The sequence below is a fragment of the Stegastes partitus genome, unplaced genomic scaffold (assembly GCF_000690725.1).
Source record: "Stegastes partitus isolate 25-593 unplaced genomic scaffold, Stegastes_partitus-1.0.2 Scaffold1763, whole genome shotgun sequence".
NCBI lineage: Eukaryota > Metazoa > Chordata > Actinopteri > Pomacentridae > Stegastes > Stegastes partitus.
The window spans coordinates 771-27264 of record NW_007579494.1 but is presented as its reverse complement, the minus strand read 5'-3'; the positions used below and the strand labels follow the sequence as shown (position 1 = coordinate 27264).

The following is a 26494-nucleotide window of genomic DNA, read 5'->3' as shown; positions in this document are numbered from 1 at the left end:
CTTGTTGGCATTTATAGTGTTTTTATGTAGATCCACAACTTGCTCATCTCCAGTTCCACTCTTTTGTGCAAAATTTGGTCAATTCTGACCATAAAAAAGCAAATAGTGATGGCCATATTTCTTTCCCCCCCTCTTTTTTTCATATTTGTAAAGTCCACAAGACCACAAACCAATAGTTTTAGTAACAGTGGCATTGTTTACATCTTTTGATCCGTCTATGTATTTAACATGCAGGAAAATAAACTTTGTGTGTAAAAATTTGAAGGCATGTAGCCTAATTAAACAGAATCCATTATGCCACCTGTGTAGAAAACCAGGTTGAAATAATTATGTGTATGTGTTCCATCAGAGACAAAAATAAAAAAAATGACATATCTGAAATGCCGCAGTAGACACTCAGTAGTGCTAACTCCTGGAACTATTTGCTGAATTTGGCACGGTAAACCACCAGATCCTCCTCTGCACCCTGGTCTGTTTCCATTCTATCTGATGGGCTGCTCCCACCTGCTAGGGTCGACCATGGGTTTTGATGAAGCGCAGTTTTGAAGGTCAACGTCGTAACTCCCAGCTAATCCAAAAAGGAGCAGAGAGGTGGAGCGTAAGTGGAGCTGAGGTGGGACGTTTAACCCTCTCTGTCCAGTGATGATACCCACCTGCCACTTAAAGTGACGACGCCCCCATTATGCACAACTTTAAACCTTAATGCAATTTAAACAGATGAGTTAGAAAACGTTTACCCTCCCTACATTTGTCATGAATGGGAGACTAAAACAATTACTTACTAAACATGTTTATTTCTGCTGTAAGGTTGCACATTTTAGTCTATGAGGTACTCTACAAGGACACACTTTTGGAGCCCCAAGTGGCCATTTGAGGAACTGCAGTTTCCAGCAATCGCTTCGTATGTCAGGGCTCGAGGTCACTACTTGAGGCTACTGGTAGATAGGGCAGTGATCGACTGTTTAAAATAATTCTGCAAGTGATAGCAAGTACCACAAGATTGTTTTATTTTTTTAAATATTGTAAGTCAAAAATGTGTCTGTGCTGTCACTACCTCGATGGAATCTGAGAACCTTTGCAGTCCTTTTTGCTAAATTTCCAAGAGTCCAGTACAGATGCTGCCATCAGTGATTGAGCAAAGTGATGGAAATTCATGAGCATCAAACAATTCAATTTAATGTGTGTTTTGGGGTTTTTTTTGTATAAGAAGTCAAGAATGAGGGATGGAGTGAGTGATTTCGGACAGAAATTAGAAAAACAACGTCCCTGTGACATACATACAGACTTCTGAGGAAGCTCTGTGGCCCTCTTGTGTTTTTTTTTTTTTTTTTAGTGCTGGGATCTGGTCCTTTCAGAGGAGCAACTTCTCTTGGCAGAGGTCTGTTTAGTCTCCAGTGATCAGATATTTTTAATCCTCTGTAGTCATTTGTCACACAGCCGAAAGGCAAAGCCAGCAGCACTGCTCCCTGAGTCTGTGCTCGTTGCTTTTGCTGTTCACTAAGAGCAAGGTGAAGACAGCTTGTCTGCTGTAATCAAACAGTCATTAATTGTTGTGTGGCGGTGATTCACCCCTCAGCAGGTGACATCCGTTGTGTATCTATACAGTGCGCCATATAAATTAAGCTTTCATGGGGATAAATTCGACTTAAAGTAAATTAATGAATCAGTATTAATGTGTACATTTTACTTTATATTAATCGACGTCTGTAAGTACTTTCTCTGTCAGTAAATTTCCTTCTACAGGCAAGTTCACAAGTCTCTGATTGTTGCACTTGCTGATATATTAGTACTGAAATCTAATTGCAGATTAATTAATCAAAAGAAAACAAATCAACAATGAGCTAATTATATGTTGGTAAGAAAAAAAAAAGCCAAACATTGGATGATTTTAAGCTTCCAAATGTGAGAATTTGCAGTTTCTTCCTCTTTTACATCATTGCCATTTGAGAATTATGAGATTTTGAGCTGTTTGAGCCAAAACAGTTATTTAAAGAGGCGACCTACAGTTCTAGGATTGTTTGTTATTTTCACAGAAAAATCAATAATTACAAATCATCATTGGGTGCAGCCTCATTATCACGCACTTCTTTCATTCACTGCAACCCAATTGCACTTATCTGAGTGTCATGATTGCTTCTGTTTGTCCTTAAACACATTTTTTCACTACTTTTCTCCTCCATCTCCCTCCTGCATGGCTCACCCACTCAACCAGCAGCCTTGAAATCATTCTTGGATAAACTTTTATGTAATTTATTTTTTTCCGGTGTCGTTGCTCTGTTCTATCTTTCCCTGATAATGCTGTTGCAGCAGATACAGAAACTCGTTTCCCCGTATTGGGATCAATACAGTTTCAGCCTGGCTTGTTAGCTGCAGTAAGGGTGGTTTTGTTTTACAGCCCCACAGCACAAAATGAGTGTTGTGCTCTCCATCCATTTGTTTTGGTTGTTAATCGATACCAGTGATTCGGTGAGAACACCGACCGATGCTGTAGCTCGTCAGTCTTTACCTTTGAGCGGAGCCTCCCTTCTATAGATTTGAAGACGGATCCATTGTGACAGGTGCCCGTTTGTTTATATCCTTCCCTTAATGCTTCTGCACTCCACCGCTCCCACAGGGTGACTTCTTGTTGAAGGGCCAGCGGGCAGGGATTGGCCTCTAAGTGCTCTTTTATATTATATCACCGCAGCAAGATGAAAATTTAAACCAGTGGCGGCCGGCAAAACCTTGGTTTTCAGCTGGTTTCAAGTTACTGTTTCAGGTTCGTGAAGTGGGACCATGATGGAAGGGTTGGTCATTTAAATCTTCAGATGATCAATCGAAGAAGGTTCAGTGTAAATCAGCTGGACTTCTCTTGTAGGTTACAAGCTACCAACACAATTACCTGCATAACTGAGAATCTATACAGACATAAATTCATTTAGCCATAGTGGATCTGACATAACGTCTCACCGGCCCTTTTAACTTTATATATTCCAGGAAAATGTTATTTATAATTGTTCTTTTCCTGATAAGTGAACTTTTTTTTTAAGGGAGTCTTTCTTACAGCTAAATAGCGCTAACAGCTAAATTCTTGCAGAACTTCTTCTTCCTTCCTTCCTTCCTTCCTTCCTTCCTGCGTTGACACAGCATGTCTAAATCACAACCGATCGCCGCAATTTCAGCACCATTTACTGTCCTGACACCCAGCAAAGTCTCCCAAATGTCTGGGATAGACAAGACACTCAAAATGTTGACTTTGGTTGTCTCCTGAAGGAGCTGCTGCGTCTATACGCGCCACCTTCACCATGGCAGAAAATAATTCAAATAAATAAAAACCATTGAATGCGAAGGTGCATCCAAACTTTTGGCTGCTGCTGTAACTTCATTTGGACTTAGCAGGAATCAGTGCAGCAACTCAAGCTTGCAAGAAATGATACTTGGTGTGTAATTTTTCGCTGTGCTATCTTTGCATAAACAAGCATAATGTGAATTGTTAATTATTAGAGTTTAGATGTACTGTTTGGGTTCTGTAACCTTCAGCACAGCCAGGCTATTCCCAGTTGTTATGCTAAGCTAAGCTGGGACTGGACACTAGAGCTGAAAAATGTATCACATAAAATGATTTATTTAGGTCAGTGTTGATATTTATTAATTATGATTAATGACCTATTTTTAAGGAGAATTTAACAATTATATTTGACCAATACCCCGCAGCACTCATTTTTCACTCCGTGCTGTTGCTGTTGTTGTACCACTTGTTGATGGTGAAAGCAAACAGTCCACCCGTTGAACAAGTGGCTGCTGTGTCGCTCATAGCATGCTCCGTTATCAGGGGAAACATTAAGATGCTTATAGTCCAGGAAGGGAGCACATCTGTAGTTTGTTCAGCAACCAAACTTTGTGTTTTTGTTGTGTGTCGGTTTTGTGCAGTGAGGAGCTAATGCATGTAGGTGAGACAGTTAAACCTTTCTCTCTTACGGATGAAGTGTCTGTTGTGCACATATCAGGCTTAAGCTGAGCTGTTGGTCTGTTGACTACAGTTACATGATTAACAGAGACATTTTAGAGTGATAATGTCGGTCTTTTCATCTAAATCTGAGAAAGAAAAATACTTAGAAGATTTCCAAAAGGCAGAAAGATCAGAGAGTCATCTGTTAACCTTTTATGTTCTAAATTTTAAACCATGAAGATTTGATATTTTGTAAAAACTTCTCCTACTTCACCACGTCCTAGAAAAGCTATAGAGACACATCACACGTCTACATATACGCCACGTGATGTGATCCCAGTGTAAAGCCTGACAGACCACATGTGGGAAAGAGACACTAACATGCATGGACAGTGGGTAAGATGTTGAAACACAGTTGGAAGGACAATATTTCTTGGCATATGTGACATTGAGATGTACATGCAGACATATGTGACTTGACAGCAGCACGGTGGCACAAACCAGATATATGAATTCATCCAACGTAATGAATCACTACCGTCAGTTCAGCCTCGAGTTCACGTGGATGTGAACCCTCAGGGGATTTACCTGATGACCTTCCACTGTCATTAATCACCACCACTCCCTGACATATTGGATTTTTCTCTGACTTGGCCAGTAAATGACCCTGCTCTGTACAGTTAGGAGTCCCCTCTGGGTGAAAGAGTGTTTAATTAATAAGGTATCTTCCGTGATGCTGAAGGTCAGTGGAGTACGATGATTACTCTCTGGATACAGAACAATTCATCACTTTTTTTTTTTTTGGTCTTGAGGGGATTACAATATCCACTCTGTGGGACTATTCTCTTGCTTTATGAGTGTATTATTATATTGATTACATCCACATTTATTAACAGCTGATGTTCTGTTTGTTGTTGTGCTTGTGGCAATATTTGTTTTCAAGAAGAGGTGCTGCATTATGCTGGTATTGACGATAACTGCAATATACAAAAATGAACTGTTGATATCATGTTAGTAATACGTACATGATATTAATATGACAATACCAGTAACTGTCTGGTTGATACTCAACTACCAGAGCTACATACAGCAAAGTTATTGTGTTATCATTACTTCAGTATTTTGACTGCGATTAATTTTCCACGAAAGAGACAAAATAAACTGCATTTAAGTAAAATAGCATTTTTGCTTTGTTTTTGAAATGTTCTGGAGGTATTGCGATAAGATTGTTATTGCATCACAATAACTGTGTAGTAAAACTCTGATTTTGTTCAAGCCCTGGTTTCAAGTTCATTAACATCCACTGTGCTCTTGACTCATCAATGCTGTCTTCAAATATCTGACACTGATATTTTAAGAAGAGCTCAAGTTTTGATGTTTCTTCTGACTGAACTGCCTGTCAGAAAGTACAGTTCATCCCGTCTGTCTACATGGTTGGATACTTACAGTCGTCCTCAAATATATTCATACCCTCCCCTTAAAGAAGGAAGAACACAGCTGTCACTGACATAAGTTGAAATTGACAAAAGTAATAATAAATAAAAAAATTATGAAAATCATGACATTGCTTTTGAATCATGGTTCAACAGAAATATAAAAACAAAAAACAAAAAAAAAACAGGCATGATGGGACCTGTAAACTAATATTTAGTTGAACAACCCTTTGAGCCAATCACTGCAATCAAGTGTTTTCTGTAACTCTCAATCAGACTTCTGCACCTGTTGACAGCTATTTTGATTTTTGCCCACTGCTCATCAGTTTTGCCCTTTTCTTTTTTTTTTTTTTTTTTAAATGGGAGGGTATAAATACGTTTGAGGACGACTGTATATGTTGTTGGGAATGTATGCAAAGGGATGCTGTTTCCGAGGCAACCCTATAATCTGATGCAAACGGTCCTTATTGTGCTGGAAATGTCCTCTGGCCAGCTCTGCTCATTAGCCTTCACCTCTCTGCCTGCTGGGAACCACACACGTTAATCGCACACACACACACACACACACACACACACACACACGTACGTAGGAGTGGTCGGCCTGGTTTACTTTTTTCAGTCAGTTAATTTTCCATCTCAAGCTGCAGCTCTCTGCAGTGGGGGGACAGTTATTAATGTTTTCTCCATGACACTGTTTCCCCTCTGTGTATCCTCTTTGTCCAGACTGGACCTCCTGCTTGCCTTATCTTAGGATTGATTGATTTTTTTGTTTATATGTATATTTTTTTTCTTTTCGTAATCCTTGTTCTCCTCCACCTGCAGGGTGTGGGCCTCTCAGTTCACGGACGGTTTCGAGTGGCCACTGAGAAGACGCTGTTTGCCATGCCAGAGACTGCCATCGGTAAGACTGTCCAGCTGCTCTGGCTCCCGTCTTCGTTGCTGGAGGGAGGGTTGGGTGGCAGAGACACTGGTCGGCCCACATCAGTGTGAGCTGGTATCTAGACCATTAATTATGTAGGAGCAATGATTTCAGTTGCAGACCCAGCTGGACCCAGTTTGTATGCACTAACAGACACAAGGCCTGTCAGCATCGCAAGCTGGGAAAAAATACACCAAGTGTGAGCTGACTTGTGGTCGGTACAGTGTTTGATAGCATGGATAATCTCATCCTCATAAAACTGAAGTTGGAAATGAACTGCTGAAATGGCCAGTGTGATAAAGTGTGGTAATTGTGTGGCATCATTGGACAGAACCCGACATTATGTGTTTAAAAATGCTGATAGAAACCACAAATGCTTGCTGGGAGATGATGCAGGGGTGCAGCCATCTTCAGTAACTGATTGAGATGACATTTGTGAGAATTGGAATCCACTTTCTCCCCATATGTGACTCTTACTCATTCCCTCCTTCTGTGCATCGTCGAGTGACACCCTCAGTGAGAGAGACTAAGATCCAGGCAGCATCAAACCAACATTTGTTCTCTTGTGGTTGTACTCAGACTCATGCTATGAACGAAATGCTAACTTCAGCGCCATCACATGCTTGGTAACACACTTCTGTTACGGAGGGGTGATGTTTACTCTTTTATGCTAAAGTGCTTTCATGCTAAGATTTGCTAATTAGAATTAAGCATTAAGTGTAGCTGAGGAGAACACGAATGTCTCAAATGTCACAGCGGTCCCTCCAGTAGTTCTTATGGAAATATTTGACTCCAAACCAAAAATGTCAGCATGCTGGTAGCACGAGATGAAAAGCCAGGGGATGCTCAAAATCTTTGAGATTCATCCTCTAAGAACACTGAATGTTTGCATTAAATGTCATGGCAGTCCGTCTAATGGCTGTTGAAACGTCCCACTAAAAAACAGACATTTCAGTTTACACGACAATTGTTTGGTTCAAAACACCAAACAGGCATGTGTGCCACATGGTCCTGGCCCCTTAAGCAGAAAACTTGTTGATACACTACGAGAGGCGCTACATTAATTGAGATAGACACTCTCTGATAATCATATCATGTCATTGTTTTATAGAATAGTAAAGCACTGTCTAAATGATTAACTTTGAGCCAAATGTAAGACAAAGAAAAGTTACTGAAGTTTTGTTGAACCAAACATATATTATTACTGTAGGTTTCGTATGATTTGCAATTGTTTTTCAAACAAACTGAATCATTGAAATCAACTAAAATTCTATTATAATTTAAAAACCAGACGCACCAGGCTGTTTGATCAATTGTGTATCTCCTATGTCTGATAATGGCATTATAAATGCAAATAAAGCCATGACTACAGGACATACAAACATGGCGATAGAGGAGCAGGCCTCTCTAAATTTCTTGTTCTGTTGCAGCTTTCTCACAGGCACACTGACTTATCTGTGGCTCCAAGAGGATGAGAAATAAGAAAAAAATCCCACATTGCATCATCAAGGAGATGGGATCCAAAATTCTTGAATTTTCAAACAAGTCCCAGCGCAGGACAAGGCCAGTGTTTAATAGTTTTATCGTAGTCATTAGTTTATTTTCCTAAAATTAGTAACTAGAAAAAACACTTCCCACATTTCACCTGCTTCCAAACTGTAGTGACTAGACTGCAGCCATGACGGGGAAAGTGCGAATGAAGTCATTTTCTGGAGTCACTCTGCTAAATATGTGCTATTAAAACTGTGCTGGTTTGAAATTCATTAATAATACCCTACCACTGCTTCATTAACCAACACAGAACCGTTTATTCTTTGCCCACGTGGGTTCGCAGGCTGGTGGGGTTCGAGGGCTTGTTTGAGTCTGTTATCTTTTCATGCAGAAAGCACATTTCAAAGCACTCCTTATTCCACTCTGGGTGCATGTTGTCATCAAGCCCCCATTAATTTCCTTGACTCCTCTCCTTGAGTCCCGCCCACCAGAGATGCGAGTGAAGAAGACGAGGAGGAGACATGAGGAGAGAGAAGCGGAAGCAACAGACATGAGACATCTTCGCTTCAGAGCTGTTTTAAAGCAGCGTCAGTTAAATATGATGATGTCGGGCACGACTGCATCGTCTGGCTGTTGTTCTTCTTATGGCCTCACACTGCATTGTCGCTCATTGCACTTCCTCTTCTCTCCTTGAGATGCATTTTCAAGTATTGAGACATCCTTAAAGATGGCGTGCGTACAGGCAGAAGCATGGTGCATGACTTTTTGCGTTGTACAGAAATCATTTTTTGATACATAACACATTTCTTACGGCATCAGTGTTTGAATGGCACAGCGCTTACTGTAATCATTGAGAATTTGTCTTTGTTTCTACTGTCTGAGCCAATTCCTCTACTGTTAGCGGCCATTGCCAAAGCGCTAAGCTATACTTTGCTCTTTAGCTAATTGACTTCTGTAGACAGATGGCCTTCTCCTGAGGAGGTGAGGAGATTAGTAACAAATCTCTAACAACTAACAAATTACAGCTGATGTTATGGTACAAATGAGCCTGTCATCACTTAAACACAGATGGCTTATTACAGTTGTATCGTTGCATATGGGTGTATATAAATCATGTGCAGTGCTGCTATACCATTTATCACAGTGGGTTTGTGGCAAAAGTGAGGCTGTGAACTGATAAGACAGTTAATGTTCTCAATGTGTTCCCAGTCAGTGTAATCACTTCATAAGGGCAGATAATGGATTCTGAGCATCTTTTAAATTCAGTTTAAAGGCTCTTAACAGCCGTTCTGCTTATTCCTTTCATCTTGGAATCAGTTGAAAAGTAGGAGATGGTTTATTGAGTAGCTAGGTAGATGTGAATCCGTCTATGTTCTGATAAATCAACTGTGTAGTCACTCCCTCACACGTGCAGACTTCCAAGGACACTCAAGTCATCCTTCATTTGACACACACATATACACACACACACAAACCCACACATTCTGATGCATTGTGGGCTCTGACATTGGATATATCTTCAGCTGATGTGTGGTGATGTGCAGCGGAATCAGATTGCAGCATCTTTTGTGTCTGGAGCCGGGCGAGGATGTAGATTATGTTGTCAGCGGACAGGGGACGAGCGGAGCACAAGCAAGACAGCTGAGGTTCTTGTTGTGGTCTGATAGTTGTGTGGGATTTTCTCAAAGGCGAGGCCACAATGAAGAGTGGGAGGAAATTGGACGGTAATTCAATTGCACGGGCTGAGGATTGGTTATAATCCAGGATAGATATACTACACACTACGGTTATCTTTTAGGGTGTGTCTGCAAGAGCTAACACTTTTCTTTGTATTTAATCCAATGCACTCTTATGTTGTCCAGTACTTGTTGGTAAATGAGCACACAGAACACTTGAATTTCATCCAATTATTAATGGTCACATGAAAGCAGGAGTCTCTGGCTTTCTTTTAAACTCTCCAGTCACTAGTGAGGAGGAGCAGGAAATCTTGGCTAATCCCTCTCCCAGCTGCCGTGGTCACAACCGTTGTCATGATTGTTTGTACTGAAGGCACTTAACTTGCAGGCCAGTGCTACGCCATTATGAGCACATCCCCTCTGCAGTCTGAAACTTGGAATTCACGCTGCACCATTTCCATTAGAGAAGAGCATTTCTTGCCTTTTCACAGAAACACAGCTGCCTTACAGACCCTACATGCTTATTTTAGCCCTCATCCTGGACTTGAATCCTCTCAAGAGTCTCTTATGCGCCGAGTTTACTGTATTACAGTCACACTGTGGAATCTGACTTTTTCCACTGAAGTATGCCAATGTGATAGAGAGTGCTTAGAAAGTCTTGAAAAATGTGAAAATGATTAGAATTCATTTGGAAATACAGTTCAGACTTTCTTAATGGTGCATTGAGTCCAGTGAGCTTGATTCAAATAACAGGATGTCAGCGGGTTTGTGTCATTCATATAATTTTGCAGTTCAGTGTGGATCTGATTTTTAATTACTATTGCAGTGGATAAAATATGACATCATGGGCCACTTTGCAGAGGCTCTAATCTGTATGAGTTTGGCGTGTGCAGGTGTGACCTAATTACACTGATGAACCATTGTTTCAAAAGCCATAAACCAACATCCTTCACGTTTACATAATGCATGTCACAGAAGCGAGACTGGGGTTTCATGTGACGACTTACTTCAGACTGCAACATTGATTTTCCATCATTTTCAGGCCACCAACCCCTTAGAGAGGTGAATATTTCCAAAGCACTCCACCTTACTAGCAAGTACATCTTTAATGCAACATGCACTGCTACAGAACACATTGTGGTTGTTGAATCTGAAACCGTCTGTTGTATGCAACTATTCACGTTGTACAATTAGCTGAAGCACCGAATAAGACACCATCTGTGCTGTTTCTGAAACCAGTAACCATTCACTTAAGATTCTTACTTAAGCTTAACTGGATTTATGTCTTAATTCAGCGGTAACCAAAGACGGACCACACATTGTGCTCTCCCCTCACTGCTCTCAGTAAAGCAGGTGTTTGGCTGATTTGAGCTTCGACGGAAACTTTCTATTACAACCATCATCTTGGCAGACAGACAGACAGACAGACAGACAGACAGGCAGGCAGGCAGGCAGGCAGACAGACAGACAGACAGACAGACAGGCAGGCAGGCAGGCAGGCAGACAGACAGACAGACAGGAATTTCAAACTGAATTCACCTTCTACATACTGGTTTATTAACCATAACAGAAACATAAAAAATGATTTTGGTTATTGCCAATGCTGTTAATTTAGGGCAGCTGTGGCATAAACCTTGCATCGGGTGGTGGCCTAATAAATTTGTTAAGCATTGTATTTCAAGGTCCTACGCAAGCCAATCAGGAAGGTGAAAAAGTTCACCAGTGTGATGGCAGCACCAGGTACCTGAGCACCTCCACGAAAGCAGTTTCTGCCCTCTTCTCCTCTCACCGCCTGCATCTGCAGTGATGTTTGAAGCGGAATTTCCTCTCTGGCTCACATCATTTTTGAGCAAGCAGTTGTCAGTATCCAGAGTGGGGAAAAATACTCAGATGTTTACCTTAAGAATCAACACAACTGTGTGGAAATACATTCTGATCAGGTTTATCTGCCAAACAAATTTGAAGTGTCAAAAAATAAAGACTGCTTACTCTGACCTGAGGGGTTTTAGAATGGTTAAAGGTGTACGGAAGAGATGAGAAATGCTAAATTGTGCAGTTCCCTAATCCTTGCTTTGTTCCTGAAATAGTGGTGGATTTTGTCTCTTTGGGTCCTGAACAGTTATTTAAATAAAACCACCTGAGAAGTTTACCTGTTAACAGTCTCTTTGGTGAAACAACTCAGATATCTGAATCCACAGACATTATTTTTTATTCTCATAGCAGCATTGTTTGATAATGTTTTTTTTTGTTTTTATAAGCTTATCAGTTTTTAAAACATATAATCTTAAAGGTAACTTCTGGCTACAGCTGTCAAATAAATATAATGGAGCAAAAACTATAGTATTTCCCTCTGGAATGGAATAGAATAGTAATGGCAGAAACTACAAGTGCCTCTGTTTGCTGGTGAATGCAGCAGTTGAGTAAATAAGTCAGACACAAAGCCTGACAAACACCTATGCGAAATTAGCATCCAGGGGTGCCTCGCCTACAAAGTGAAACTATGGAAAACTGTGAGTTGTGTAATGGCTTCCTTGCTCTTTCAGGGCCTCTTGTCATGATTTATTAACCACCAGCACTGCTGTTGCTCCACTCCTCCACAAAGGTCAGACCGAAGATGCCGCTCCAACTGTGCCTACAGGGAGGAGCCCAAATGTTCGGGATAATTAGGTTTCACCACTTGAGCTTTGACGCAGTAAAACTTATTTACCGCAGTAAAACTTCTTTTCCCAATACTAAGAAATTTCACGAAAACTCCAAAACCAGCAGTGAATGTATTGTATTGTATGTGGAAAGCCTGTCTGGTCTCATCCTTCTGTGCCGTAGACCTCCAGTGTTGTCTAAGAGCATTTCAAAACACATCAGTGAACCACGGCATTGCCCTTTAGGACACGTCTCTTCATTACCATGAACAAAAACACTCCAGATCATTTTGTTCTAATCCTCATGCAGCAGTAAACACCTTCTAGAACACCCAATCTGTAATAATCCATGACTGACAATAGGTCCAACAATTTCTTTCTGTTTAAGTAATGTTTATTTAAATGTGCAATCAAACCTTTTAAAATAAATAGTTAGTCCATCATAATAATTTGCATATTACTGTGCAGCAGGATATTACAAACGTCACAAATTATCAACATGTTTTAAAGTTTGGACTACTTGCTCATCTCATACCTGTGTATTTACACACTCCTTCATCTCTCAGTCGCACACAAACACACTCAGAGCCTCCATCACATGTTAACCCCTTCTGTGGCGGGATTAACAGACTTAACCCAGCCCTGCCAGCATTCTGAACCGCAGCCATAATCTGCCACATTTATGATATTACATTTTCAGCCGTGAATCAGGTCAGCTCATCTAATCCCTCCCTCTCTCTCTGCCCCTTCACTTCCCCCCCCCTCGCCTCACGTCACGCCGCCAGAGCTGTCGGGAAACCGACGGCATCTCAATTCCTGTCGAAAATATTGGAATCAAATGAAAGACGTTATTGAAAACGCAGAATGAACGGAGATTAAGGCTGTGGATTGTGATTAAATTAATCAGAAATGCTCGTAAGCCGCATGTTTAGCCTTTTGTTGCGTGCCAGCAGTGCAGTCGTTTGCTTTGTTAATGCTTGTACCCAATCACTCTAAATCACTTCTAGGTGAGGTGGATTGATGTTTTATAGTGTGACATTTTCCATTTTGACAAAATGATTAATTGATGAATGAAGAAAATAACTGACAGAGTGATTAAAAAGGCCTGTCAGATGTTCTGTCCCTAGTTGGTAAATGTACAAAAGCGATAGCAGTGTTGGCCCAAGTTTACTTGTTACTAAATAGAAGATGCTAATATTGTCATCATTTAAATGCCTTGTTGTTATGTTTAAGGTAATTCATGATTTAAAAAAAAAAAAAGTCCTGGTTGCTTTTAGTTGGTAAATGTCCCAGTGGGTTTTTTTTGACAGGTTGAGCAGTGACAGGCAGTCATGTTGCTTCACAAAGTACATTTGTATTACAGCTGTTTCTGTTGTTTCGACAGGGCTTTTCCCTGACGTGGGAGGTGGCTATTTTCTGCCGAGGCTCCGAGGGAAGTTGGGACTGTTTCTTGCCTTGACGGGCTTCCGACTCAAAGGACGTGACGTACAGAGGGCTGGAGTTGCCACTCACTTTGTGGAGTCAAAGAAGGTCCTGTATCCCGTCCTAATAGATGAACGCACAATGCACTTGCCAAAAAAAAAAAAAACAAGAACAACTTTCAGTTCTGAAGTACTTAGCAGCCCATGCACAGCTCAAGTTTGAGTGTTATTGGTGCTGCAGGGATGTTAGAACGTGGTTGGGGGTGGGGGGGTCAAGGTTAAAGCTACGCTGGAAAACCAGATGCTGCGTCACTCGGTGCCTCACTGTTGTTTATGGATGCCAACATCCACTGGCTGGTCCAGAGACCTGTTGTTTTTGCCCTTGCTGTTGGCGTAGCGTCAGAACAGTGGGTGGCAGAGTTTGTTTAACGCTGTAACCTTGGGGTTTCAGGACACACAGGCAGTTTGGACTTTTTTTTTCACCGGACTTTGACCAGGAATAAAACTAAAGACACATTGGAGTCCAGGGGAAAAAAAAGAGAAGTCCTCATTGAAGATAAACTACACTTTGGTCAGGAATAACAATCTCAAGTGTTCTGTTTGCTGAAGATAAAAGTATTTGGCGAGCTTCTGTTAATGTGCTTTTAGGAAAAACTTCTGGACTCCTACAAGGCAATGCGGTTATGTGTCATTTTTGTTGTGAATCCAAACTGAAAGACAAATTAAAATCTGATTTTGAGTCTGCAGTGTTGCACTGTCCTCAGTGGCCTTTTACAGAAGAAGAAATGAGCCGATGAAATTGTCAGTGCACAGCAGCCGCTTCTATAAAGTGCTTCTTTAATGAGAACCAGGAGGAAAACATGTCCCTGCAGCCAAAAGTAACAAAAGACAGAATCAACAGTCAGCTGCGTACACACTCAGCAAGAATCTGTTTGGTCTTTCCATCAATAGATCTCGGACCTGGAGAAGGAGCTGGTGGACCTGAAGTCTCCGTCTGCTGAAGACATCTCTAGAGTGCTCGACTCCTTCCAAAAGCAGGTTTGAAGTCATGATTGCTGTTTAAGGTCAACAGATTATCAGCCCGGTCGATTATCCAATACTCAGGATTTCTCTGCTCGTCAGTGTTATTTTTTAAAAACTTTTCTCGATAAAATAAGTAATTTTGGCTCTGATGAAGCCGCCTCTCTGTCTATAGTTACTTGGTGGTTTCAAGCAACATCCGCCCACACCTGATTGGTTCCACATCACGTGTAGTAGCATATCAACACTGATGGATAAATGTTGAAAAGTTCTGTTTTAATTAAACATGTGTGAGACATTTCCATTTTGTTATTCAAAACAAAAACACATATTTGAGATTTTTAGTTTTACTGCAAATATATATCAGTTATCAGTTTCTTGGATCATTAATATTTGGCGTTGGTATTGGCCCTAAAAAAAAACCATTTGCCTACTTTATACACATGAAGGTCATAAGACTGATGTGGAGTTAAAAATTTGAAATGTTCAAAACTTCTTCATTAGACATTCTGTTTTTGTCCGCCTGAGAGTTTAACTCTTCTCTGCTCCTCCGGCTACAGAGCAGTCTGGACTCTGAAAAGCCTTTCATCTTGGACAAGCACATGGCTGACATCGACAGGTAGGCCTTGAATTTATGTATTCCCAAACTTACTTAAGCTACAGGTGGATATTCTGTATGTTTGTTATTGACAGTAAATGCCATGAAAAGCACAAACTAACATTGTGTTAGTTCATGTCTCATTGTGTCGACTCATGTCAGCGTCTTTGGTCACATCATAAGTTTCTTAAAACTGCTGGGCACTGTCGTCGTGAGCAGATGCTACTCAAACATGAGAGCATATTTGTTAAGGATTTTGTGTTTTTAATACTTTTCGACAACACTGGAGTTCTACCATATGTCAGCTCTCAGACATATGCAGGACTTTTTGGGATTAGTTCACTGTTGGCTCGGTTTGTTCATGGAATTTGTTGTCATGACCAAAATACTTGTCTGTGTATCTATCTTGGATCCAATTCAATTCACAGCAGAAAAAAATAAATATTTTTAAATGTCTTCACCTTTTCTTTTGCTTCCCATGTCGTCCTTTCCCCTCCCATCAGGCTGTTCAGCTCCAGCAGTGTGGAGGGCATCGTGCAGAACCTGAAGGCAGATGGCTCCGAGTTTGCAAAGAAACAAGCTGAGGTGTGTCCTTGATCTGCAGCCGAATCAGATCACTGACATAATTCATTTATCCTTCCAACCACAGAGATCTGTTCGCACTAGTGCAGGACACGCTCACAGTTTCTGTTTCTACCATCATTCTGCCCTGTCGCCCCACCGTCACATAAATCCCACAAACAGTACTGGAATGAAGCCAGGCTGTTATTTGACTATCACAGAACATCTTAGTAATGAGTTGTTACCTCAGTCTAAGCTTGTTAGTCGAGTCTTGTCTGTCCTGTGGGGTTTCAGGGCTCCTAGGAAACCATGTTGGATTCATGCAACTAGTAATGATTAAATCTGAAAGACGTGACTCCGCTGACTGTTTCATCTGTTGTATATACGAGGTCGAACCTGGAAAAGAAGACGTATAATCTTGTGAAACAGTGCACATGCCCCAGACTGATGCCTCTGCCTCCTCTGCCACACCCCTCCCTTATTGTTCTTCTCCTGATCACTCGGGTCCAGGATTATTGACTTATTGCTTCTAGTCAGCTGTTATGGTAGCTTCCCCCGACTGCTAATTATCCCTTTATGATTTTCAGCTTTTTCAGCAAACATGTAATCATTTCCATTATCCTTTTAAGCCATGAACATTTGAATTAGAGCCATTGGGGGCCAGCTCAGCCATCAAATATTTATAAAAATCCACTTCCTCAGTCACTAAACACCACTGACTCACTGCCCTGCCTTGAACATCAGAGTTGTCCTCATTTGCACGTTGCTCTGCTTGTTTTCGCCTTGATCGCCATGTTTTGCAACAAAATTGGTCTAAAAGCAAATTAACCCGTCCGTGACCTTTTAACAGCAACATTTTCACCATAATTTCCTGCAGACCCTGTCCAAAATGTCTCCCACGTCCCTGAAGATCACCTACAAGCAGCTGCAGGTCGGTGCAACTCTGAGCCTGCAGGACGTGTTGGTGATGGAGTATCGACTGAGCCAGGCCTGCATGGTAAAAACCAACACACTTACTCTACATAATCAGCATTGATAGGCACACATTTTGCTTGTATAGGATAGTATGAGCCCTTTCAGACATTCAGCATCTCAACGTGTCAGCTTCATGTCTGAATGAGCAACATTACTGGGTTGGACCAAGTGATATTTCTGTATCCTTTTCAACACGGCACAAGTCGCCACTGCATGCTGTCACATCACCAGATTGATACACAGAAGTGACAGCACTTAGAGGTGAGAGAACTGATTTGAGGAAAGGTTTTTTTCAACATTTCAACACTAATATTGGTCCAAATCACATCACAGAGCGCAACAGACAGAGTTTGCTGCTGCCAAAATCACAAAACGCCTTTTTCTTTCACTTTGACTTTAACATTTCAGGTCTATTACAAACTGAAATGTCTGAACATAAAAGTTAACTATGATGAAGACTGAGTGTGTAACAGAGCTCCATCACAGCTGGCAGGATTTTTTTATTTTACTGCTGGTAAAGTAGCACTTAGATCATCATCACACATGAACAGAAATTTCAGTAATTAGGAAATCATAAAGTGTTAGTTATTTGGGCACTTTGATAATCTGCTATTAGTCTTTTGTTTATTATTATATTATAACATTTATTAGACCACCACCCAGTGTAAGGTTTATGCCACAGCTGCCCTACATTAACAGCATTGGTAATTACCAACATAATTTTTTATGTTTCTGTAACAGTTAATACACCAGTATGTAGAAGCTCTTTAACCAAAATGATATTTTTAATGCTAAAATATAATTATTATTGTCATCCATGAATTTTCTAATTTACTGTTTCACAAAAAAACTGAAAAAACAGTAAAGCACATTATTATTTTTTGATTACGATGTCAAATTATAGTTATTTGCTTGTATTCCTGAACAGAAAAATTAGTTTTAGTGGTTGAATGTTACGTTTGATTCATTTCTCAGAGAAGCCCGGTGGCTCAGATTTGGGTATAAAAAGATGAATTCAGTTTGAAATTCCTCATTCCTGTTCAAAATGGTAAAACGTGGAGATCTGAGTGTGAATTAAAGCACTTCATGATGCTGCGTGGGATACGTATATATAAATGTATGTATATATATGGTGCTTAACAAATTAGGTGGTCTAATAACTTTGTTCAGAGTTGTACATCACTTAATGTACTGTCTAATCTTGCAGTGACTCTCCATCAGCGTGTGAGTATGTCTAAATGAAGCCATGAGGAACATTAAACGTCTCAAGGACAGAGAGCCGTCACCTCAGTAGACTAACAAAAAGAGCTTTAATTAGTATTTCCATTCTGTTTGTTCCCACGTATTCACATGTAATGTACTCTGCATTCGTCTCTAACTTAATGTGCGACTGTTGGTTATCTTCATCTGTTACAGCTGTTCTAGTTCAAACCTGATTGGATATTTTGTTGTCTTGCAGAGAGGCTGTGACTTCTATGAGGGTGTACGAGCTGGTAAGTTGGCGCGCCACATGGGCAGCAGACGTGGAGATGAATTTAACTGATGTCGCTTATTTTTCTACGAATTCCACACGAGTATGGAACTGAAAGTTGCTCTGATTGTTTTTGTTCATAAAGGATCTGTAAATAGTATTTAATAATTATTCTTCCTCCTACTGCAAATAAACAATAATAGACGATATTAGCTTGGACTCGCAAGGATTATGACTCAGCGATTATGTTGTCAGCTGCTCAGATTGTTCACATTCACTCTCCATCACTGGATGATTGGATAACAAAGGTCATGGATGAGTTATTGCCCTTCTTAGCTGATGCTTGACATCATCACATGTTGTCTGCCTGTCGGTCCCATCATCTGAGTCCTGACTTTCACTGTTTCCAGTGCTGGTTGACAAAGATCAGAGTCCCAAGTGGAACCCATCGACGCTGGAGGAGGTGTCCGACCACAGCGTGGACCAGTGCTTTTCCTCTCTGGGAGAGAAGGACCTGACTTTCTGATGTCGCGTCAGCCAGCAGCTGCTTCCCACCTTCAAACAGACACCGCTAAGCCTTCTCTGAACGGCTGCTTCCTGCCCACACATGCTTTTACGGTCAGTCGTTTAAGAGGACTGTGCTGCGTGCTGTGGATGGAAGTCAGTCTGTTGTTTTATCACAAACACATACATAAGTCAGATGCTCAAATGGTTTCATTCTGTCGTAGTGTTGAAGAGTCTCACGTTCTTCTGGTGACGTTTTACAAAAAAATCCTCTGTTCTTCTGCAGCTGAGGAAAAATAGGTCTGATTCATGTTCACGGGCAGGTATCAAAAATAGTAACAGGAGAGGTAGCTAACAAACACCCAGTGTGTCACAGGTAGAGTGTTTAGTGTAAACTCGCTCTGCAGTGGAGCTGGAGTCTTGTCTACAAAGGCTGATACAGATCAACTGTAGCATCACGTTAACATGAGGACAACGGAAGGAAAAATGATCTCACCATAGAGTGCTTTATTCCATTTCCTGTGGGTGTTTGTTGATGTGACACGGATCGGTGTCGTCTGCAGGCTCGCTGGTTGTAACACACAACGCGTTTTGTCTCTGTTTTCTTATAAATGCTATCTATTGTGATTTTAACTGTAGCATGGATTAACATTCTGACACATCCAAGCAGCACTCCCCGAACAAACAGCAGATGTTAGTGGCTGATTCAGTATCTGCTCTGAATGCATTTGTTTGATGTTTATAAAAACGAATATGACAAGTCTGTATCGTGTGATATTGTGTGTTTTTATATTTACAATTTTTCTGATGGACACTATTTGTTCAGAGGGAACTGAATCGCTTCCTTCATCATTAGTTCTCCAAAGCTGCATTATTTATGAGTCAGATTAAGCATCGATGCAGGAACAGATGGCAATAAAGAGAGTTAGTAACAAAACATAAAGTCTTGTGTGTTCTTGGGGAGGCTACAGACTGCCCGGACATACTGTGTTTAAAAGAACTCGTGGTTAAGGGCAGTATTTATTTTATGACCTGCTTATATATTATTCTTGTAAAACACTGCTAACTTTACAGACTCCCTTTGTTATCAGCATGAGAGCACTGAGCTGCTGTTCGGCTGTAAAGTCGACAAAGTAAACACATTTGCTTTGTTTGCCAGTGGCCTATTTTATCTACAGTATTGCCGGGGAGTTTTGCACATTTTGATATCAGTGAAGCGCTGACTGGTACCAGAGGATGATAAAGCTTTCTGTCTGAAGAGGTTCTGTCAAGTTGTACTGACTTAGAAGCAATATCCATCCATTAGCTCTGTACCGCCTCACTCTGCACAGGGCTGTGGGGGCTGGAGCCTCTCCCAGCTGACGGTGGTACATCCTGGTCAGGTCCTTCACAGGGCTAAGACACCAACCATGCACACTCGCACCAATTTAGAATCACTAATTAACCTCAGTCGGGGAGCTGGAGCACCTCGAGAAAAAAAACCCACGCAGGCACAGGGAGGACATGCAAACACACACGAAGACAGCAGCTGACCAGCAGGTTCTGCTTTTGATACAGCATCATTAACCACGTCACCACCATGTCACCCTCACAACCAACAAATATGTATCAGTTTTTAGCATTTTCTGAACCCTAGGCTATCTACAGAAGGCGACACCTTTATCTCGTGGCTGTTTATGTCCTCTAGCTGACCCCAGGAAGCTCATTTTTTAAGCTGGCATCGTCTGTTGGACAGAGTAGACAGTATATCCTCCCTATACCGTGCACAATAAACTGCTATAAACAGATAAACCATCTTGTTTTATGGCTACCATGTCAAACAAGTGCTGGCCAGCAGTCATTCCTACGTCACTGTGTTTGTCCTTCATGTAGCTGGACTCTTGGCCAGTTCACTCTTACACCACATACCTGTGTCTTGTTTGACAGCCAGGTTAAATAAATACTGTTGAGTCAGTGTGCACCACTAATATGGTAAAAATATGTACTTGGACCAAGCAACTGTAGAACCCAACAATTTCCTCTGAAGTAGTCACACAAAGTCATGATGAAACATTTCAATAAAAGAAGGCATAAATCTGATTTATTGGCATCAGCAGTTTTTACACATACTGTATGTACAGTTTGCAAGTTAGATGAGTATTATACCAGAGGAATATGCAAAAAAGTCATTCATTTTAAGTTATTTTTTATAATGAAATCTTCATTGGCTGACATGTATCGTCTTACAGAGTTGCTTCCTGGAGGTTATTTCTCACTTATTTGGCAGCAGACAAATCCTGGAAACGGTGCAGGTGGCTTCTGTCATCGTTTATCAGGCAACTTGTGTTTTCACTCTATAAAGTCAGCTCAGCTTTTTTTTTTTTTACTGCTTCAGCTCTGTCTCTCTCTCTCTTGCTGATTCTGTGACTATTGTAGAGCCCTGGTACGTTAAAAGAAATTGTGGCTGCAGGAGTAGAAACCAAACCTTTGACCACTTGCGATAAACGATGCACACTGACCTAACGTTTACTCAGTGCATTACTGGATCAGCTGAGGTGGTTTGAAGGTGGTAACACTCCATTTTAAACAACTTCAATGGGAAACTGGGCAAATAAAATACCCTTTGTGGATTTGTAGTGCAGGAAAGCGGCAAAGAAGGAGCTGCAACTATTAATTAGTCAAGCGACAGAAGATTAAGCAGCAGTTGGTTCCAGCTTCACCAGTGTCAGGATGTTTTCTAAGCCATAAATTGAACTGAGCCTAAATCAGGAATAAGGATTTCTGACATTTTATAGGCAAAACCACGAATAATTAGGTCATAATGAAATTCACAGTTGCAGCAACAACTTAAGTGGACCAAAGGGCACTACAATATTCTGCACCTCATGTCATGTCTCCTTATTGTGAGGAATAACTCCACATTAAACCGTTCGTGGGATGAGTTGAGCTGCAATCTCCACCTCTGTTCCACAACTGCTGGTATCGGATAACTTAAAATGGGTGACCTTTAAAACTACAAGTCACATCTCCGAAAGGAAGCGTCAACTGGAAGACACAGATGTTTGAACGAAGACAGGTGTTCACAGTGGATGTTGAACTCTTTTAACTCCCGTCTGACTGTTAAAAAGGGGAAATGCCATCCACGGCTTTTCTTTTTGATGACCACAGAGCTACTCATTGTCAGAGTCGGGGAGAAATAAAAACAGTAGTAAACACAGATGACACCACAATTTGTTAGAAAAAAAAAAAACTTATCTTAGTTTGTTAGAAAAAAAAAAAACTTATCTTAGTGGTGGCATCAAACTGGAAATGCAACATTTTCAACAGTTATGTCTGACATCAGCATTATGGCAACATCACTGAGGAACGGCCTCAGAAACAGATCACCAGTCGTCTATACCATCCCAAAGAGGGGTTTGTTACCCTTATAGGGCTGTAAGAGAATTTCCAGAAATTAAATAATGATTAGAAATAGCATATTCAGCCATAAGTGTCACAAAATATATATTTAAAAAAGCAAAATTTAACCACCTCTGGGCATGGCAGGGCCGTAAGTCTGTTATTTTGAAGGTCAGGGCTGAAAAGTTTGAGAACCCCTGCTCTAAACTATATTAAAATCAACATCAGTAAGATAAATATTCATCTTTAATTGCATTAAATAACCAAACCCAGGCTATCACATTCTTTTCACGCTGCTACCAGGTCTCTGTCGTGTTACTGAAATCAGCCTCTTGGTGTAAATTCAAACAGTCACGGAAAAAAAAAACAGCTCTCAGCAAAACAGCGAGATTAGCCTATCTCGTTTTTTTTTTTTTTCATCTGAAGCGAAAACAAACGGCATCCGATTAGGAATTAGAAATATGGTGTTTAGAGAGCAGCATGATCTCTAATCTTTACTTTGTTCACAACATGTTTGGAAAGACTCCAAGAGATTAAGCCGTCCGCACAGGTCGCTGTTTTATGTGTTCGTTTTTTTAAGCAGGATTGTTCTCGTTAGGTTTCTGAGGAGAAGTCTTTTGATCAATCCTCACTCAACTCACGGAAACAATACAACTTATAAACTGTGGCTCTGACTTTTTCATTTTATTGGTCACTTTTATGTCAAACACTGTTAGCGTTATTAGAGACCCGTTGATAAAGGCAAAAGGTGACAATACCCTGCCACGTACTTTTATGGCTTATCAGCTGATGGTTACTGCTTCCTTTTTAGTATAATTCATCTTTATAAGTTTTTTTTTTTTTCTTCAAAACTGTTAACACTGCAAACAGTTGTGTGGCAGTTTAAGCGTCCTCATCAATGCTCTGAACAGTTTAGCTAGCGGTGGCTTTAATTTTGGGGTAAATCCCACTGACAGTGAGAGTACCTGTGCACAATCTGACATGATTTCCTCTTCTTTGGCTCCAACTTACAGCCACACTACCCCTCTGTGCAGTTACCAAAAGACCTGACCTGTATAACGCCCCCTTCACATAAATCACGGCGTGTAAAACAACTCAACAGAGCGTCTCAAACTGGAGCTTAACAGGGCTCAGGGAAACATTCATTAAAGACTTTGGCAGTTGTGAACCTCGATTCTAAACACCTGCTTTAAGAAGTCATATATTTATGTTGGACGGAATTATCGTGGTTTTCGAGGTTTACATATCTATGTTGTCCTCTGTAGGGCAGATGGCAGTATTTCTCAGTTAGACATTATACAATGTGGACAAAAAACTAGGCCTGTAACATTTTAGCCAAAGCCAAGTGTTTTTTTTTTGCTTTTGTTATTTTAAACTCTAGTTCTGTTGATAAGCCAAATCCTTTCTAGAATTGTGTCAATCCTTTCTCATGCCCTGATTTCTTTGTGGTGGAGAGAACAGTGGGCCCCAAATTATCCAAGTCCTGTTGAAGTTCGCAAACTGTGCACAGAGAGCATCCTGGTGGGCAGGAAATGCATCATTTGTGCACATAATTTCCTGGACCCATTTCGAAGACCTTTCCTGTTGGATGGAGGGCTGCGGTCAACGCTGCCTAATGGCAGTGGGATACGCAGAGCTGAGGATGATGCTCCTTATGGCTCTGCCACAGCATCTCCAGGGAGGCCATTAAGAGAGAACTTCAGCCCGCGGAGGCTTTTGTCAGACCAAAAGGAGTCAGACAGCTGGTTGTGTTTGTGACCGGTGATACCAGTAAGGGTTTTCGAGTGAGGGCCTTCACCAAATGAAGGCATCTATTAATACCCTCCTCCGTAAGAGGAGGGAATCTTGGCCCTGGGACAACATCAGTGGGCAGGATAGACTTTCACTGGCGAGCAGGAACATCGTGGTTCCAGGCAATATCTGACAGGATTTCTTGCTCTGCGATATGAGTCCAGCACCTACTGAGAGAGACGGGACAAACACGAACAGAGAAAGATGATATCCAACTGAAGACACTCTGCTTCAGCGAGGGCTTCATCTTTGATACAAATAATCAGAGGAACGTAGATGGGATCAGAGTGCTTTGGTCACTTTGGAGGAGGGTTTTTAGGCTCAATCCAAGTATAATCCAATCCAAAAGTAGGTCAACAATGAATTACAGACAGCTCATTCATACTCCTGCTCACAGCAGGTAGATGCTTGAGTGATTCCTTCTGAATGACAGTGTTTGAGACTCTTGGCCTTGTTTCACATGTAGGACCTTCAGTATCAAGCAGTCTCAGCCCAGTCTTTCCACCATAATACACCTTCCCATGTCATGGCACATCACATTCAATGTAGGGGATGTCACTGTAGCGGCGGTCTACCTCCACCCACTGCTGCACGGCCCGGGCCACGATCTCCTCGGAGAGCTTCTGGGCGTACTCCAGCAGCACTGGGTTGACCTGAGGGGAGTTCTCCACCGAGTCCATCTCTGAGTGAACCAAGTAGGCCTTCTCGCCTTTCGTCCCCTTGCCTTTGCCTTCCGCCTTGTCGGTGGAGTTTGCATTTTGGCCAGCGGAGTCGTTCCTCTTGGATTTGACGCACCCCATACTCTGGAGGATGTAGCATTGATTCACTTCAGAGTGGGAGATGCGCGGCGGCAGTGAGGTGCCTCAGTCTTTGGTTAGATTTCTGACTCACAGCAACATTTTCACCTCGAGTACATCCCGTAAGCAATTCTGTACTTCCCCTCGACTTCTTTCTACCGCAGTCAGTTTGGTGCTACTGTCATCCACTCCCACTCTCCTCCATGTCTGTGTGCCAACGCGTGTGTGATGATCAGGGGTTATTGCACAGCAGAGGGCGGTGATCTGGAGGGGTGACCAGCTAGGAGGCCCATCTCTGTGTGGCTGCGCTGAACCAGACAGTCCTTTGTTGTCCAGAACTCATCTCGTCCTGAACTGCAGAGAGAAACAAAGTGGAAAGAGATATGTGGAGAGGAAGGATTTCAGTGATTTATTTTCCAGCAGAGGCAACCTACAAAAATACCAGATGGCGGGGAACCACGAAAGAGATTGTAAACGATTTTCACAGTGGCTGTGGCAACAATGCGACCCGGGCTCCGGTGGCTGGCTCAAGGTCAAGGCCCCCGGCGGCTCCCCTCACCTCTGCGGGGTCATCTTTAAACACACTCTGCTCCTCTGCACGTCCACTGTGTTACTCATTCGCCTCCCCCCTCCTCTACCTCGGAGTGTTTTATGACTCAATCCCTCGGCCTATTTTGTAAAGCATGACACGGGGACGTCTGTCTCTAGCTTGAGTGCACTGATGCTGTGTTGTTGTAAGCCTGTGTCTCCCATCTGTTCCACTAACCGAGCCTCGCAGCCTGATTCACCGTGACAGCTCCTTTGCTGGGACTACGGGCCTTGTGGCGCACAGCAAACATGTGCTTCATTCAGAAACCCCTCATGCTGTAGTCTACACAACACGCCAGGCCCTGAATGATTTATGCAGAGTGGGGAGTCTCCCTGTGAGTACAACAACATTTGGAGACACAAACGCAGGAATCTGTCACCAAACCCTGATCTTAATGAGCTTAAATGGTTGCAAATGTGTCTTAATGTAAATGTGTGCCACACCGTGAGAGCATCCGTCATATGTGGGACAGACACATGGGATTTTTGGATTAAAACCCTGATAACTGACTTATTTGAACAACAGCTTGTGCAAACCTGCTCTGAGCCTTTAGTGGAAACATCTCTGCAAATATGACAATGTTATCAGAATGTGCTGTGATCCAGTGGAGCTGTACATACTTTTAACAGAGTGTGGCAAAAGCGTCAGATCTTTCTCCATTCCACCCAAAAAAAATAGTAATAATCCGGCTGCAGAAGGAAATAACCCAAGGTCGTTCAAGTAAACAGTAATCCGGACATCATCTGGTGTCGCCTCGGATCCTCTGCTCTTTCCACTGCTCCTCACACTGCATCCGAGCGATCTGCACTGGATCCTTATTGACTGTATGTAAAGAAACAAAATTATTTCCCAAGTTGCAGCCGCTTCTGCTGCTTCTGCTGCTGCTGGTGGTGGTTTTTGGATATTTCGCGTGAAGCGCTCCGCTCCAGATTTCACAATAATCTCTGAGAGGAAACAGAAAAAACAAAATCCATCCCAGGCTGGTGGAGCAGGCGGCAGCCGGTTTCCCTGTTGCCTTCACGTCGGTCCACGCAGAGTGGAGCTCTGAAGGGGAATAATCAGAGGTCTGGACTGACGCTCCACAACAGTCACCAGCTGCAGCGGTGCTCCGGAGGAGAGCGAGTCCGGCCGATGCGCACCGGCCGCGGCTCCGCAGCGACGCGGTGCGACCCTGACACCTGGCGGCCTCCCCCAGGAACACGGCACCGAATACTGGACTGGAAATAAAACCTGCCCCCCCCAATCTCAGGTGCATTGTTCATCAGAGGTGGAAAAAAAATAGTCCCATAGGCTGGTAAAGGCC

At 41.9% G+C, this 26494-nt stretch overlaps 2 protein-coding genes across 2 annotated transcripts in view; one reads left to right on the top strand and one right to left on the bottom strand.

Annotated features, from left to right (window-relative positions):
• hibch (3-hydroxyisobutyryl-CoA hydrolase) overlaps nucleotides 1-19573 on the top strand; it is a 28594-nt gene extending 9021 nt beyond the window's left edge. Inside the window, exons 7-14 of the mRNA XM_008302122.1 lie at nucleotides 6184-6262; nucleotides 13471-13616; nucleotides 14459-14545; nucleotides 15088-15146; nucleotides 15629-15710; nucleotides 16564-16683; nucleotides 18121-18154; nucleotides 18543-19573. Of these exons, the coding sequence (XP_008300344.1) occupies nucleotides 6184-6262; nucleotides 13471-13616; nucleotides 14459-14545; nucleotides 15088-15146; nucleotides 15629-15710; nucleotides 16564-16683; nucleotides 18121-18154; nucleotides 18543-18658 (723 nt within the window). The 3' untranslated portion in view covers nucleotides 18659-19573. The remainder of the gene's footprint in view (nucleotides 1-6183; nucleotides 6263-13470; nucleotides 13617-14458; nucleotides 14546-15087; nucleotides 15147-15628; nucleotides 15711-16563; nucleotides 16684-18120; nucleotides 18155-18542) is intronic.
• Nucleotides 19574-22682: 3109 nt separating this feature from the next.
• On the bottom strand, nucleotides 22683-26240 carry akap19 (A-kinase anchoring protein 19). The gene is made up of 2 exons (XM_008302121.1): nucleotides 25812-26240; nucleotides 22683-24956 (listed from the first exon to the last, which is right to left on the bottom strand). Exon 2 carries the CDS (start codon nucleotides 24603-24605, stop codon nucleotides 24330-24332), a length of 276 nt encoding a protein of 91 aa, XP_008300343.1. The 5' UTR covers nucleotides 24606-24956; nucleotides 25812-26240; the 3' UTR covers nucleotides 22683-24329.
• Between the last annotated feature and the right edge of the window lie 254 nt (nucleotides 26241-26494).

Excerpts from the sequence above, each read along its gene's own strand:
- akap19 (XM_008302121.1), bottom strand. The coding sequence starts at position 24,605 with ATGGGGTGCGTCAAATCCAAGAGGAACGACTCCGCTGGCCAAAATGCA.